This window comes from Culex quinquefasciatus, chromosome 3 (assembly GCF_015732765.1).
Source record: "Culex quinquefasciatus strain JHB chromosome 3, VPISU_Cqui_1.0_pri_paternal, whole genome shotgun sequence".
Taxonomy (NCBI): Eukaryota; Metazoa; Arthropoda; class Insecta; order Diptera; family Culicidae; genus Culex; species Culex quinquefasciatus.
The window spans coordinates 68,586,659-68,603,468 of record NC_051863.1 but is presented as its reverse complement, the minus strand read 5'-3'; the positions used below and the strand labels follow the sequence as shown (position 1 = coordinate 68,603,468).

Sequence of the window (16,810 nt, the reverse complement as noted above, 5' to 3'; positions counted from 1 at the left end):
TTTCAGGCCTTAATATCTGGAGTTTTTTTTGAAAAGGTCCAACAAACCAAATTTCCAGTTTTTGCTTTTTGGGTGTTTTTGAAACCGCCTTGAGTCAGGGGTATGAAAAAACACCCAAAAAGCAAAAACTTAAAATTTGGTTTATTGGACCTTTTCAAAAAAACTCCAGATATGCTCCTAAAAACGGTTGTCCCTTTTTAGACTGAGTCTCCCCAGTTAGCGGTACATCAACAAATCACAAATGAAAACAAAGAACTGTCAGAGTATCTGTAGAATAGCAGCTATAAGTCACATGATGGTAAACAACTTTCGCAAGAAAGGGAAAGCAGAATTCTAATGCAAAAAAAATCTAGATCTAGATTTTCAAACATTTTAAAAACACTTTTGGTTTTGCATAAAAAAGCCAATGTCGAAGCCAATGTTGCTTAATTGCATCTTTGGTAATTGATAAAGAACCGCTACATTCTCGTTTGTATTTGGTTATATCTAGCATTCAATTTGCAAATGCTCATGCTTTAAATTGAAATTCAACATCTAAGAGGGGATGGAAATACATACATACAAAATATAATTGATGCATTTTTGCCGGCCTTATTTTTGCTTTGGCACACTTTCTTTTTGTTGCCCAAGAACATCCTAAAAACCTTAACTTCGTGTTTTTTTTTTCTTTTTCTCAAAATTGCGTATTGAAAAAACGCTCGGTTGTTTTAACAACTTTTAACGACTCTAGCACGCGGCCAATGTTTGTGTTAAAATGAATGTTAGCCGACAGTTAACGAGTTGTGTCGTTCGTGAGTTAATAAAAAGTCAAAAAGATGTCCAACTCGCGTGTCATCTCTCCTCACACCGCGGAATCGTTCATCAACGATCGATGTCGATTCGTAGAAAATGCAAATTAGACCGGCGGGGGGAGAGTCACTTTCATTGTCGAGTGAAATAATCAAGAAGGGTTTATAAACAAACCTTTCACGTTTGTGAATGGTTCAATGCGCTGCGGCCCTTTTACATTGTTTTGCTCGAATTTAATAATGCTCCCAATAAATCAACAGTCGATAGGTTAATGGGACATTTGCATGGGAATCCGGAGGCAATTGAATGTTACGTGTCCTTTGACGCAGTAGGGTAGGGTAGTCATCAATGAGACACTTTTGGTTTTTAACTTTCAACTATTTTTGTATTTTTTTCATCAGCATGTTTTAATGAGCTTTTTGTTGCATTTTCTTTCTTTTAATGTGTTCTAACATTGACCAAAATATGAGATCGATCCGACCTCTACAGCCAGAGCTATTCAACTGTCTCATTGTAGACGCACTTGGCAGGAACAATGAGACAGCTGGGGAACAATGAGACACTCTACGAAAATCAATACTTTTCTAGTAAAACATCATATTTTTCTATTGTTCCATTGCAGGTGACTTGCCTTGAACATTTTAAAGCAATTTTGCCAACTTGAAACTTTAATTAACAAAAGTTATACTAAAAAGTATTTGAATTTAGTAAAATCCATTTATTTATACCAAATAACTTTATATTTTTGGTTAAATGAAGTCAAAACTCAATAAATAGGCCAAAAATCACATTTAGTTCATGTTTTGAAGGATTTCCCTAGATTTTGAAAAGTTTAATGAAGAAAAATCAAAGTGTCTCATTGTTACCCATGGGCTGAAAAGAGTGGGGAACAATGAGACAGCCCTGGATTCTGTGTATATTCTTAATGCTGGTCAAATCTAATTAAAGGCAATTGTTGCCCAACTCATGCCCTATGAAATGACGAAAGAAATTTGGAGAAATATTAGTTTTTGTATTAATGGCAGCCTATGAGCGAAAATGTAATTTTCAGGCATAATTTACTTTTACACCCCAAAATCAAACATTTATGAATAAATTTGCAAGGGAGTGTCCATAACCAAAGCCACTATAATGGCAGACGTGTATCCAGTAGACACACCTTTCCTCAAAATATGAGCCTGATTGGTTGAAACTACGACTTGTAAGAGCCATTTTATCATTGTTCCCCGTGTCTCATTGATGACTACTCTACCCTATAATTTAATGAATTGTAATGGTATAGTGGATGGAGGATGACCCTCGTCACCTCGTTATCTGACCCGCTCGGGATGCCCTTATTCTGTCCAGTGAAAATTGTGATGAGTGGTTCTTTTGGCATAATAAAACTCTATCTAGGAAAGTCTGATTGGACCTATTGCCAAATGATAATGGAGAGTGCGTCACGTCTGGCGAGAGAGGTAGTCCACAATAAAAAGTCCAATTTGAGTGGGACGAAAATGTACCACATGGTCACAGCCGCAGTCTGCGAACAGATGGATGATTTATTACACCTTTGCCAAACTGAGCTGTCTTCTTGTTGATACGTTTCCATCGCGTCATTTCGACCTAGATTAACAGACAGTGGATTTCTGGGGAGGTTTCAAAGTTTGAGTTTAGACAGCTGCTGTCGCTAAACTCGTGGGATCTCCTCAATCTCCTGGTTGCGTAATGCCAGGTCGGAAAGCCAGATAAAATCCCCCGGAAACACCCACAGATCTTGATGCACCGCCAGAAACATGACGCAAGCGTAAATATCTGCTAAGCCTGCTATCACGTGCTAATCCACAGGGACACACGCTCCGTCCAGATGCCTCCAAGAATCTCAACCAAGACTTGCCATAAGCTTTGAAATTTGCAAGCAGAGATAACTTGTGATAACGGCCAGATAGCGTCACACTTGCGGAACACGACGTTGTTTATAAACAGTGTCGTGAAGTCGCAGCACTGAAGAATCAGCAAAATAAAATTATGGAGTGAAATTTGAAAAGGTCCGATAGCTCTGGCAGCTTCGGATTTTTGTACAGTAAATAAACCAAAACCGGTTACTCCGCAACAATAAGTTTATAAAATTCAATGGCTTATCTTATCGAACTGATAAGCAAACCAGAAAGGTGTTTTCTTTTGGCCACATGATTCATTTTTAGACCAGAAATGCTAAGAAAGCACAAGTCGGTAAGATTTATCAGTGTTATGATACCGCAGCAAACAGGCCATGTCCCCGGATGTCGCAGTGCATCCGAAATTGATGAGTTGACGTTTCGATTGTTTATAAAATCGCTGATTAAAAGGTTTTTCAACTGTACGATTTTGCATCACTTTTCTGCTGCTCCGGCCAAAGTAAATAGCAAACAAAATGCTTACATAATTTTCGAAAAAAAAGTTTCTACAAAAGGTTTACAGGCATTTGAGTTTGCTTTTACCTTCATGTGAAAGCTTTTCTTGCGACCTTTCGATTGATGTATAGACCGGCTGTACATTTTTACGTTTTTATCAAGTTTTTAAAGAAAAACATTGACCCTTGAAATCCACAAATTCGGAACACTTTTTTCTTACGATGTAAACAAACTTTATTTTCTCTCCAGGAGTACTTATTTTTTTGAGAAAAATTACTTCACACTCTGAAACCAATAAAATTCATGCTTTGACTGATAACTTTTTGTGTGAAAATTTCAGTAAAATTCAGGTGTTCCACAATTGTGGGAGGAACAATAACATTCCACAATCATGAAACAGGCAATTTGGAAACATAACCAAACTTTTCGACACCCCAAGCAAACGACCCATCAGTACAAATTGCTGCCGGATCTCTTCCAGAAAAAAAATTTGTACTGATTTGACGTTTGTGGGGAGAGTATAGAGGTTTCTACATGCGCATGTATTGCGTGTACGTACACAAAAAAGATTGAGGTTAAATTTTGTCCGGCCAGCAAAATCAGATGGTGCGCTAGTGTGCGTACGCGAAACGTCATAAAGCTCTATAGAGTATAGGGAGTAGAGAGAACTAACTCAGTACTGAGTTTTGATACCAAACGTCAAATTTGAATGAATTTCACTCATAATTCGATTAAACATTAATTCGACACTTTTTTATTTGCACCCTGATGGTTTGACAAAGTGAAACTGCAGAGTGATGAACTGTCACTTTTTACACGGTACTCACGCACACTACCACAATAAACGTATAGTAGTGTGTAAAAAGATTTTCAGTCGGTGTCAATCCCAGGCATGTCAAATTTTGAAGATTTTTTGGCACATTACAAAAACGCAAATCAAGCAAAACATTGTAAATAGGCCAAAGCCGAAGTGTAAACAAAGAGTCTGTCCTGCCCGTTCCTAACGTAAACATCCACTGACGTAAGCAGGACAGACTGTTTGTTTACACTTCGGCTCTGGCCCATTTACATTGTTTTGCTTGAACTCAACGGCAAAATAATATTTTTAAAATCTGTTTTTGGCATAAGAAGCAAAACATTGTTATCTGCAAAAGTTGCATCCCTGGTCAAACCAATCGCGTTATTAGTGTAATACGCACTAACCACCCGTTCAAAACGATGAATAATTGCCATGGAAGTGCCTACTGCGATCTATTGGAGCACTCACATTTTGATGTATGGAGATTTCTCTGCTGTTGATTACATTAGCCATTTTCCGCGTGTTATCGCGTGCTGTCAATACGGGGATGGCGTCGCTATTTTTAGACCACGTTTTCCACTTTTTCTCATCGAAACCGACTACTTTATCGACTTCATTTTGCTGGGCGAGATAGGACGCCGTCTATTTTTAGACGATGACTCAGCACTTTTCCACTCTTGCGCTTAAAAAAACCAGGTGGCAGCACGATGTAACGCCACGTCCCTATTGGCCCATCTGACAAGCGTTCGTGCTACGTTTCTCCGCATGACGCAAATTCTACGGAACCCGTTCCCTTCGGACGTGATCAAACCGTCCACAAGTTTGTTAGATGATCAGCTGCAACGTGACGTATCACATCTATGGATTTTTTGAAAATAACTTTTTATGCAGAAAAAGTTTTCAGCTCATTTCGTAGCATTAAAGCTTGAAAGGCACGTCAACGGAGTTTTTAAGTTCAAATTTAAATGCGTGAATTTTTTTGCTTTTTTCTCTATCTCAAACTTTCGCTGACTCACATCACCGGTTTGAAACGTGACGAAACACGTGTTTCTGTAGCGTCTAATGATCTGAAATGATGGCAATCATGGGTGCAATTTTGCCCCACCGCAGAACGTGCAGTTCGCGTACACTTTCCCAAAGTGACGGGTACGTCGCGTGAACCGGCAATAAAGGCGCTCCGACAATTGATGAACACGCCCACCCCCTCGCGTTCTGGGAATGATTTTTAGTGCATGTTGTGGTCTTGTGACTTGTGATCATCATTCAATTTATGATGTGTACTGTTGTTGTTGTGGAAAGGTAGTATTTCCGGATTTTCATTGAGATTGACAATTTTCAATTTAATTTTAATATTTTTACATTTCAAAGAATCTTGCTTGTTTAGGTTGAATCATCCTCGACAAACAACAATTTATTCTCTTATCGAATTTCATAGGTGACTAATACCTCAAAAAAAAACAAGCAGCAGCGTGGAAAAATTTAAGCAAACGCGCAATAGCCGCCGACCGGCCGGCCTCAAGTTTCCAAATGTTTAATCGATATCGTTATTATCGAATTGGTTGGGTGGATGCCGCCGACCTCCAAACAATCCGGATGGTTCCTGTTGCTGTCAGAAAACGGTTTGATTTTAATCGCTTGGTTTGTTCTTTTTTTGCTTGTTTTTGGCAAACCGGTCACGTAAACGAGATTTGCGCGAGGTTGTTGTCGCGAAATGGGTTGACGTAACTTTAAAGTCCATCAAAATGACGGAATTACTGAATACTTGATGATAAGCTGCATGCCGAAGACAAAACAACTTCTTTCAATTTGAAATTGATGGCTGGGTTTTCTGAAAAGTAATTCGAACTAACATAATTTGTGGAAAGACACTGCAATATGAACTAATTATATCCAGATTTTTAAGCGAAGATGACGTTGCAAATGATGTACTCCCGAAATGTCAAAATCACGCAGTGGTACCAACATTAAAAAAATAAATGCTATGGCGTCGACAGCCACAATTGTTTTTCTTATGTTGGTACCACTGCGCAATTTTGACATTTCGGGCGTGCACCATTTGGAAGGTTTAGAGAGCGTAACTACGAATATTTGTGCTTATTTGAGTGATTAGGGTGATCCCGTCCTCCAAATTATTTACAATCTCATGAGTCGCCTTTGGCGTCATAAATTTCCAATTCCACGAAAAAGAAAATCCAAATCAAAATTCCGTGAGCTCATTTTGGTACACTTGAACTGGAGTCAATCGTATACTTGCTTGACCAACCTTCACCGGCCTCTCGATCCCGTTGGCCACCACTACTCATCGCCTGGCCATATTTTTCGGCTAGAATTTATGACGCCAAAACGACGCCCCGCTCCTCCTCTTACGTTTTCCTCGAAACAGGTGGCTCATTAAAAATTTACTACCCAGAATGCACTTAAAAACACGAGTTTGGAAAGCCAAAATAAATACATATATTCCACTAGCCAGTAATTGACGAGGAACGGCAAATTGCGGCCAACGATCAGATTCGTCTGGAAAGTTATACATGATACTCTTTCTGATTCCGAGTTTCACCACGACAAAAAAAATGACAAAATTCGGAAGTTAATTAGTATGACGTGATCACAGTCTCGGAGCGGTCGGCAAATGTTGAATAATTAATTTGGCACGACTTGTCAAACATTTGCAAGTCATTAACCCACTGATTTGGCGCTGTACGGTGCCATTTTTCATTCTGATTTTCGTTTCGATTTTCAGATAAAATTATTGCCTATGATTCCTATAAAGTTACAAAGTTGAGTGCTGCCACCTGTTAGCAATTTTACGAACCTGGTAAGAACTACTGGAGCAGTTTTTTTTTCAAGCAGAACTTTTTAAGGACTCTACCAATCTTTAAGATTTTCATTTGGGACTTATGGGACATCAAAACCTACCAAATGGAACAAACCCGGACAAAATACGTTCAGTCGGTGCCCAGAAAATCGAGCGAAAAAAATCACAAAGAAATTCATATTTCGAGTGAATGCATAGCCTTTCTTCAGTGGAGAGAGCAAAACGATTCTTTTCTTGATTATTGAGTCCATCAAACCGGTGTTCTTCATGCGGTAGAGAAATCTATTTTTACATTTTGGGAAAAGTTGTATTTATTCACGAAAATGTGAATGAAGGAAGAAAGCATTCATTCATACTTTTTGACGTTGCATTTTCACCGTTTTATTTTTGTGGCAGAAAAATGCAAAAATAGAAACTCAGTACACCTCTACTCGTCGATACCTAGAGTTGTCGTTTTCATTTGGTTGTGTCATTTGAATTGATTTGTTTTTTTAAGGATGTCTTGTCCTTACTACAGTTTAAAAGTGAAATTATTTAATAAGATGCTGCGCAAATTTTGTTCCCAAGATGCAAAAATGTAGCCATTTAATCCTCAAACAAAACGTCACACTATTTATGTGTGGTCTTGGCCTGCCTACCAATGGAGCACCCGATTCGAGTGGTAGAAATGACAGATCTCCCATGATGAATACATTGTAGAAAAAAGCAAATACTGCTCGAATGGAAATGTATTATTAAACAAAAAAAAAACGTTTAACAGGGTTCCTACATCATTAAAATCTTTAGGTTAACAGAATGGATTTTTAAACAAATTTCTAAAAATGATCAGAAAAGTGTTTTTGGGAGACATTTCATCAAAATATCTGAGATCCGGCCTCCAAAAAGTGCTTAGATATCACTTAAGTGCATATAACTTTTGATAGGGTTGTCAGATTCTCAATGTTTTGGACGCGTTGGAAAGGTCTTTTGATTACCTCCCCAACGATAGGTGGCATGATAGATCCGGACAACGTTTTCATCATAATATCTGAGATCCGGCTTCCGAAAGTGCATGAATTACACTTAAGTGCTAATAACTTTTGATAGGGTTGTCAGGTCTTCGATGTTTTGGTCGCGTTGGAAAGGTTTTTGAAATACCTTTCTGAAACTGTATAACATGACCACCCTTTTCACAATCTTCCGAATTTTAGTCATAATCGTTTTTTCAGCATAACTTTTGAAGTACATAACTAAACTGCATAATATTTAATTGCGACTTAAGGGACCTCAAGACGGGTCGAATGATGCCAAAACGGACAAAATCAGCCAAAGTCGAGCTACTCGAGTGACATTTTTTTGATTTACATGAAGCTGGGTCTAGGAGGTCTAATTGGGAAGTTCATTTTAGAAAATCAACGAGACAAGATAAATTTATTGAAACAAAATTTGGTTTTAAAGACACGTCAATAATTCTTCGTATTTGTTAAAATTATTGAAGTTTATGAAAATATTTGTTTTGGCTCTTTGATGTTTTGACTCATTTTGAGATATTTTTTATATCTTAAAAATATTTATTTGCTTAAATAAAATATTTATTTAAAAATATTTTTATTTTCAATATGATTAATTTGCTTCCAAAAAAATAAATTATTTTTGCTTATCCATTTATGAAAAATCAATTTTAATCAAATTTATAAGATGTCTTTTTAGTCTCCTAAATCATTTAAATAATATTATAATTAAAAAATATATATTAATTTGGAAATTTTACATTTAATGATGAAAAGCTAGATAAAAAAATCTGATTTATTTTTCCATCCAAATCAAATTAAATCATGTATTCGCTCTACAGCATTGTTTTGGCGTTCTCAATTGCGAGATTCCTACTCGAAACTAGATGTCCGAAGGCTTGATTGTTGGGGCAATTGCAAAACACATCTAAGCATCCATCCACCGCGGGATTCGAACTGACGACCTTTGGATTGTTAGTCCAACTGCCTACCAGCGACTCCACCGAAGCAGGACCCAGGGAGACGACTCCTACACCTGGATTGAACTAACGACCTAACCCTTTAGGGGCCAACATTTACTTCCCCGTCCGACGGAAGGCGTGGTCAGACAAATCTCGTCTTGAAAAATGCCACCGGGACCGTCTAGGATCGAACCCAAGTCGACTGGGTGAGAGGCAAACACGCTTACCCCTACACCACGGTTCCCGGTTTTTTTTCTTCGGTTTCCGAAAAGTCCTAATCATAACCTATAACTTGTATGGAAAACTAATGATGCAAAATGACTTTTTTCGGCACAGCGAATGCACGGACAAAGTTCATCCAAATAAAAAAAAAAACAAAGAAAAGATGATTTGAGAAATCTAAGAGAAGCACTCATCTTTCATACAAACCTCAAAAGGACGTTTGTTCCAACTAAATAGGAATGAATTTATTTTAAATTAAAATATTATCAACCAAGCTCCTCTTGAGGCAAGTCTTCACCAAGTCTGGGCTGCATTCTAAAAGTAGCTTGCTGCGCGTGCCACTAATCCCTAATTAAACACCGTTTATTTTTAGCAGATGTGTGTGCATCGGCAGATTAGAAGTCTTCAACTAGTTGCCACGATCGTAGTGCAACCCGGTCCAAATATCTTCTTTCTTTAGTTTCTCACAAGATGAGTTGACCCATTATCCTAATCTGTGCCACCTTTTCTCCACTTTCCACAGACGATGCCATGGAGAGCCTCGGCTATCTCAAGTTCACCGACGAAAGCATGAAGTCCAACTTCTTGCAGAGCTTAAGCACCATGCGCCGGCACCGGCTTTTTTGCGATGTGATTCTTTTGGTAAGTTGTTAGCGTTTGTTGAACGACCTCGCGGAGTCTCGAAAGAGCAGTGGAAAATTCCCCGGCCCAAAACTTTCCATTGCTGTTTAGAGGTTGGTGTTGTGAGTTTATTGAGAGGGGGCTCGTTTGAGGTGTGTCTTTTTTATAGGTTTTTTGTGGTTTTGATTAACCCTTGGGTAGACATCAGTTGAATTTCAGTTGAAATCAGTTCTAATATTCTGAATGATGATAGAACTGACAAATCTACTTGAATTTGACAGTTTTTGATCTAACAATCCTTGGAACAAGGTAGGTCAATATTGAGGTGTACTTTATTTGACAGTTTGCTGAGTCCTGAGTTACCTTAGTGTTGATTGACGTTGAACTGTCTTGAATCGATCATTTTTTTTTCTCAAATCAATCTCAAACGCATCCGAGGGTTAACGAAAAGTGGTCGTCGACCGGTTGTGGCCTATAATCATATGCAGAGTAGAGGGCCCACTAGGAAGAGCATATTTTTTGTCTCGTCTGCAGTCGGTCGTCGCATCGCCGCTCGCTGAGCTGATGTATGGCCAGAGAGAAAGACCACTTAAGCACACGGTGTCGTTCACCCCTTGAGAGTCCGAGTTGCACGGGCCGAGGGATCAGTTGAACGTGGGGAACCGAAAACAAGTTTTTTGGCGCGGCGACAAACAAGCGTGATGTGTGTCGCGCGTGTGCCGGTCACATGTTGGTATATCGTTTGAGACTCAGCGTGAACGAAGGGAACTTGTTGCTTTGAATGCATGGGATACGATAAAGAATGAGGAACACCTCTCGAGTGGGATGACCTGATTCGGTTCATAGATGAGTTAATGAGCGGAATTTCTTGATTTCGATTGCAGGTCGGCAACACGGAAATCCACGCCCACCGCAATGTCCTGGCGTGCGTGTCCCCTCACCTGATGGAGCTGTTCAGTTCGGACGTGGTAAGTGTCGAGCTTCGGCTCCCCCTGCATTAACCATGTGCTTTCTGTTCTTTTGGGATTCCAGATGTCCTGGTGGCTTCCGAGCTTCGACCGGAAAACAGTGCGCTGTTTGCCTTTTTTTGTTGGAATGATCTAGAATCGTCTCGTTGCACTTTTCCCTCTTGTTACAGGACACCGTCAACGGCGCCACCGCCGACGGGAAGGCTCCCTGCTACCGACTGAACGGCCACATCACGCTAACCGGGCTCAGGTTTCTGGTCGAGTACGCCTACACCGGCTCGCTGGAAGTGCCCGGAGACATGGTGAGTTGATACGGACTGAGCACGGGGATCTGATTCCGCAAGAGACCCCCGGGAAGGGCCGTGTCTTTGTGTGTGTATGTGCATATGTTCCGAACAGGAACAGTTACCGATAACAATTTTCTAGATACGCGATGTGTATCTGGCTGCCTGGCAGCTCAAGATTGACACCGTGGTCAAGGAATGCGCCCGGCACATGGTGAGCGACCTCGAGCCGGAGACTTGCATCGAAACGCGCTCCCTGCCCGGTATCAACCGGAACAAGCACTTTGTCCAGGACGTCGACGCTTACATAGCGAAGAACTTTGCGGAGGCCTCGCAGCAGCCGGCTTTCCTCCAACTGCCGTGCGTCCTCATCGAGGTGCTGTACCAAACTAAGCAGGAAATGACGCTGGTGACCGAGGCTTCCCTTTGCCGCCTGGTTCTGGACTGGATCCGTCGTCAAATGATGGAACAGGGCAGCTCGGTAACATACTCACTCCCTCCTCCATAACCCCAAACACTTCTTAGTCGTTCCCTCTCCACAGGTATCAAATCTCTTGGAGCGCTCCCATCTGCTGTATCTTGCCCTGGACAACTCGCTGCAGGATTGCTCAGACCTGCCTCCGGGCCAGGAAGCCGACAGCGATCTGGTGCAGGACTACAAACGGTTGGTGCTCAAATGTCCCGGCAACAAGAAGCACCGCAAGGGCCTGAAAACCCCAAACCGACCTCGTGTAATTCTGTACAACCGAGACATCGGCGAACGCGACGAAGACACCAGCCAGGACTGCGACTGGACCCTGATCGGCAGCTCGAAGATTTCCGACCACACGTTCATCTCGCTGGTCACGCTGAACGGCAACCTGTCGCGGTTGTCGATCCAGCTGCGTCTGAACGTGCCGACGACGCCGTCGCCGATCACCACTCCGGACGTGCTCAGCGCCAGCGTCAGCCGGGACGAAGATCTGAGCGAGGCGCAACAACCGGAGCTGTTCTGCGAGGTGGCCACCATGTCCGGACCCAAGTGCGGACTCGGAGTGGCCGAGCTGGAGGGCAAGCTGCTCGTTTGCGGTGGTTACGACCGGGCCGAGTGCTTGAAATCGGTCGAATCGTACTGTCCCGTGTCCAACAGTTGGACCCAGCAGTGCAACATGGGCGAGGCCCGCGGCCGGGTGCAGATCGCCGTGATCAACGGGACGGTGTACGCCGTCGGCGGCTGTAACGGTAAGGACATTTGTGTGCCACAAAACTTGTTTCTTTGCTGAGCCTCTTGATCTGTCGTGACCACGATTTTCTGAAACTGATTCAATTGCCACTTCCAGTTTAAAAACGGACATTTTCCTAAATCTGGCAAAAAACGTACCAAATTTCATGTTGATTGCATTTTGGAGTGAATCCGAATTTCATTTGAAAATTTCTTCAAAACTGTCGACTTAGAACATTTTGCAAATAAATTGCATTTTTGAAACTTACTACTTGATTTTTTTTTACAAAAAACATTCTCTAAACACGTGGTTTTCAAATCAAATTGATCAAAACAGTAACAAACAATCACTGACAGCCGAGAAGTACACTCTAAAGCAAGTTCAGTGAGATCAGTGCAAAGTTTAGGCACATTACCCAAATTAGAGTGCATTTGCTAACACGGCTTACCGGTTGCAGGAACCACCGAACTGGACTCTGTCGAGTGTCTCTCGAAGCTGGACAAAAAGTGGCGCAAGATGTGCCGGTTGCCGCTGGCCCGCAGTAACGCGGGTGTGTGCGCGCTGAACGACAAGATCTACTGCATTGGCGGGTGGAACGGGCAGAGTGGAATCCGGCAGTGCGACGTGCTCAAGCCGGAGGACAACAAGTGGATGTCGATCGCGCCTTTGAACACGGGGCGCTATCAGGCCGGGGTAGCGGCGTACCAGGGCAAGCTGTGGGTTGCCGGAGGCAGTGATGCTTGGAACTGCTTGGGCTCGGTGGAGGTGTACGATCCGGAGACGGAGCAGTGGACGTTTATGCCGTCGCTGTTGACGCCGAGGTATGGGATTGAGGTTTGTTGTGTTGAGTTGGACTGGTCTGAAATTCGGATTTCTATTGTAGACGCGGTTGCGGTTTGGCCGAGTTCAACGGTAAGTTGTACGCCGTGGGCGGAAGTGACGGGACGCACTCGTTGAGTACGACCGAATGCTACGATGAGGCTTCCAAGTGTTGGGTTGCGGGACCGAATCTGACGACGCCGCGGTCCATCGTGTCGGTGGCTGCCGTCCAGAACCGGTTGTACGCGATCGGAGGCTTTTCGGGCAAGACGTTCCTGAACACTATCGAGTATCTGGACGCCTCGTCCAACGAGTGGACCACGTTTGTGCCGCAAACGAACGAGAACATTGACAGTCTGCTGCAGAATGCCATCTTTAGCGGGCGGGCGGGATCTTCGTCGACGTCCTCGTCGCCGGACAATTTGAGCGGCCAGAACGGGGACAGCGAGCACACCTTCAAGCCGATCAAGACCGTCGAGGTGAACGCGTACAACCTGGAGCGCGGCAAAGCCTCGTCGACGGACAAGGAAGTGTCGCAGATCATGGCACCCGAAGCGTCCGCCAAAAAGCTTGCCATCGAGGACGTTGAAGAATCGAATAGTGGAGAAATTAATGGTACAAACAACACACACGATAGCAGTATTAAACTACAGAAAATTCTGGCAAACACGTGCGCGGAGATCGCCGCCAACGGACACAACGGCAGTTAACTACCGGCCGCCGTCCCGGAACAGCCGTCTTCGTTGCTCTCAGTGTCCGGTGCTGAGTCTGAGCTAGACTAGCTGCAGGCTCGTGTGTTTAAAAGATTTCGCGGTTTTTCGGTGGTTTTCTGGATTATATATATTATACACAACATTGAACTCAATATATTTGATAAGTGATCTTTTTTACTACTATTAAGATTAAAAGCAAAAGAAAACACGTAGTTTACTATCAGCAGTAATTGTAACACAAGATCAGAAAATTTATACTATTGTGGTGAATGTATTTTAGCGAAATAAAACAGAAAAGTTGTTACATCAGGAATCACATGGAGCCACAACCACTGTTGAAAATAGTTGAAATCCAAGGGAGAAATCAAGAAGGATAACACACTGCTACCGAGACTATAAGAAGAAAGCTGATCAGGTTGTTACTCGATCAGTGTGTAGCGATCACCACTTTCCCTCCGTTTTCGATGGGCAACATTTCATCACCGCTCGTACGCTTCCGAGGCATAGCAAGCAGCCAATGCAATAAGAAAGTCCAATTCCGTTGATGTTTCCAACATTTGCATCCGAAAAATCTCCTCCAGCTGGCTTGAAATTCGATGTGAACACATGTTTCACGGTGAAGCCCACTGCAAAAAGTATGACGGGGAGGGATATTAGCTCGAAATGATTAGCTCGAAATTGTATCGTCACGGTGTATCAAGGCGCTGTCATGTTTCAAAGGCGATTTTTACACGCTAACAATAATATCTTATTTCTTGGTTAATTTTCGACTAACCGAACTTCCTCAAAAATATTAGTTTTTTTTTTAATTTCTTTTCACTCATTTCTGAAAAGGTAATTTTATAAAATCCTAACAAATAAAGTAAATAATCTTGTTCCAGAAAATAGACCCAAAATTGAATAAAAAGAAAATTTCCAAAACTTATATCAAACAAACAGGTTAGATTCTGACGAAGTATGAGTGAAAATAACTCAAAATTAAATTATTTTGAGTGAGTGTGTAGGGAGCATCTTTAACGAGCCTTGATACACTGTAACGAGATAATACTCATTTTAAGATAAAATCTCTCCCCGTCATACTTTTTTCAGTGGGCTGCACTGCAGAATAGGAGCTCAATTCCAATTTCACGGCAGTCGGAATAGATTTTTTCTTTTCGACAACATCCAATTGTGGTCCATTCGTTTTGAACCTAGCGCGTAAGTACATTTTACACTCACACATCTACACTAATTTGCATTCGTTGACGAAACAAAAAAAAAATAAAACCACTTATCCTAGCGTGTAAGTCAGAGCAGGTGGATTAAATACGCAAAGAAGAAAAAAAAGAAAGACAAAACAATTGTGCGAAACGCATCCACGTAATGTTTAGGGAAAATTCTTAGTGCTAAGTGAGAGAAACATAAACAAAACAACATTTCTACACATAAACCAATATAAGTAGTAGGTGGTAAGCAACTAATCTACAACTTACAAAAACTTCTCGATGGTTTACTTGCTCTGAACCCCGCCCTAAAAATACACATTTAGAACAATGGATATTTTAGACTGGTTTACATTGTGCAAACATTTACACGGGAAATAAAAAGAAGCCACCCAAAACCGCTGTTCACACCTAGCGTCTCTGTTTTAGTGACTTGTGTGCGGTGTTTTGCAGAACGAAAACATAAAAGAGTACGAAACATGCATTTTCTACTGAGAAAACATATTACTAGACAAATAACTCACCAGGAACTAAAAGCAAACGTAACGAGTAAAAGCCATACAATTTTCTTCATAAGAAAAATAATGAAACAAAAATATCAAAAACTGAACAGAAACGGCGTGGTATAAAAACAAGAACGGTCACCGAAGCGCACGTGTTTGAACGACAACCAGCGCGTTAAATTCCTAATTAAAGTGCTATAATTACACCAACCGTTAGTTTTTCCCCTTCCCAGAACATGATTCTAATTCTAAACCTTAAAGGTCCCCCCCTTAATGATAGCGATACAACATTGTGATTCTTGTTTTGACTCGATTTGTCCTCCCTCCAAAATCCACAAAAGATCAACCAAGGGGCGCAGCGAGTGGCATTCATTTTTTTCTTTGAAAGAAGTAAAATTTTGCCATTTTTACGTTCGTTTCGCTGCGCTGCCCAAAAAAGGGAACCATCGCGAACCCATAAGTTAGTATAAAAGAAAATGTGTTAACATTTAAGCGTAACATTCTGAGGTCTTGACAGAACAAAAAATATTGTCCGGAAAAGCGAGGAGAGAAGGACACCCGCCCCAGAAAAGGGTGTCTACCTAGAAAAGAGGAGCAGAAATTGTTGAAAGTTGGTAATAAAGTTTAAGAAGGCTAAAAGTGGGTGTTTCGATTCGAAGTGGAACTGAAAGAAAGTTGAAGTAAAGACCGTTTCAAATAAATCATTTCTGAGTTATTTTCACTCAGATTTCGTCAAAACCGAACCTTCTCAGAAATTAATAATGAAGAGTTTGTTTCTAAGAACTGAAATGAGTGAAAAAAAACACCAAAACTAATTGGGTACTAAAGCCCTATGTCAATTTTTATGTACAACTAAAAAAACATGATTAAACCATTTCTGATCACTATTTTCATTTTAATGCAAATTTTTTTTTGACAAGACAACATTTTTTCGATGGATCAACTATGATCCTCTTGGAACGAGCTGTCAAGTAGGAGCTTTTTTGTCAAGAAGGACCGCGGGGTTAATTTTTCAAAATTGATTTAAAAATCCATTTTAAACTCTTTGTGGTCGTACAAAGGGTCATTGTACTCAGAAAAATAAGCTTGATCGCTGTAAACAATAATATTAGCAATCTAAGCTTCATTTTAGGACCCAATTCCTAAGAAGGTTCGGTTTTGACGAAATCTGAGTAAAAATAACTCAAAAACTAGTTATTTAAATAAGCGTGTGCCAAAAGAATTAAAAATTACTTTCTTCTAAAAATCTACAAAAGTTTCATTCAACCAAATCAACTCAAAGTAACGAGGACTTAGGTCAATACATGATTTAATTTAACACACTACGTGTAATTTTTGGATTGATATGATCAAAAAGAAATTTGTCAAGGCGATAAAAATATGATCTCAATTTTGAGTTGAACTAGTTTTTGCTTGATGACCGCTATGTACACACACATTCAAAATCGCTCAGATTTCTTGTTTACTTCTTCAAAAGGTTTTATGTACAAAGGAAACATATAGGAACGAATTGATTTCGTCAAAATCGAACGCACTCAGAAATGAGTAAA

General features: G+C 41.0%; 1 protein-coding gene across 3 annotated transcripts in view; it reads left to right on the top strand.

Moving 5' to 3' along the window:
- The window catches only part of LOC6050412 (influenza virus NS1A-binding protein homolog A), a 51,522-nt gene extending 35,623 nt beyond the window's left edge, over positions 1–15,899 (top strand). For all 3 annotated transcript variants that reach the window (XM_038261969.1, XM_038261970.1, XM_038261968.1), the window contains 7 exons: positions 9,472–9,590; positions 10,454–10,537; positions 10,708–10,839; positions 10,964–11,302; positions 11,364–12,042; positions 12,481–12,844; positions 12,907–15,899. In XM_038261969.1, coding sequence (XP_038117897.1) covers positions 9,472–9,590; positions 10,454–10,537; positions 10,708–10,839; positions 10,964–11,302; positions 11,364–12,042; positions 12,481–12,844; positions 12,907–13,552 — 2,363 coding nt within the window. In that variant the 3' untranslated portion in view covers positions 13,553–15,899. The remainder of the gene's footprint in view (positions 1–9,471; positions 9,591–10,453; positions 10,538–10,707; positions 10,840–10,963; positions 11,303–11,363; positions 12,043–12,480; positions 12,845–12,906) is intronic.
- Positions 15,900–16,810: the final 911 nt, after the last annotated feature.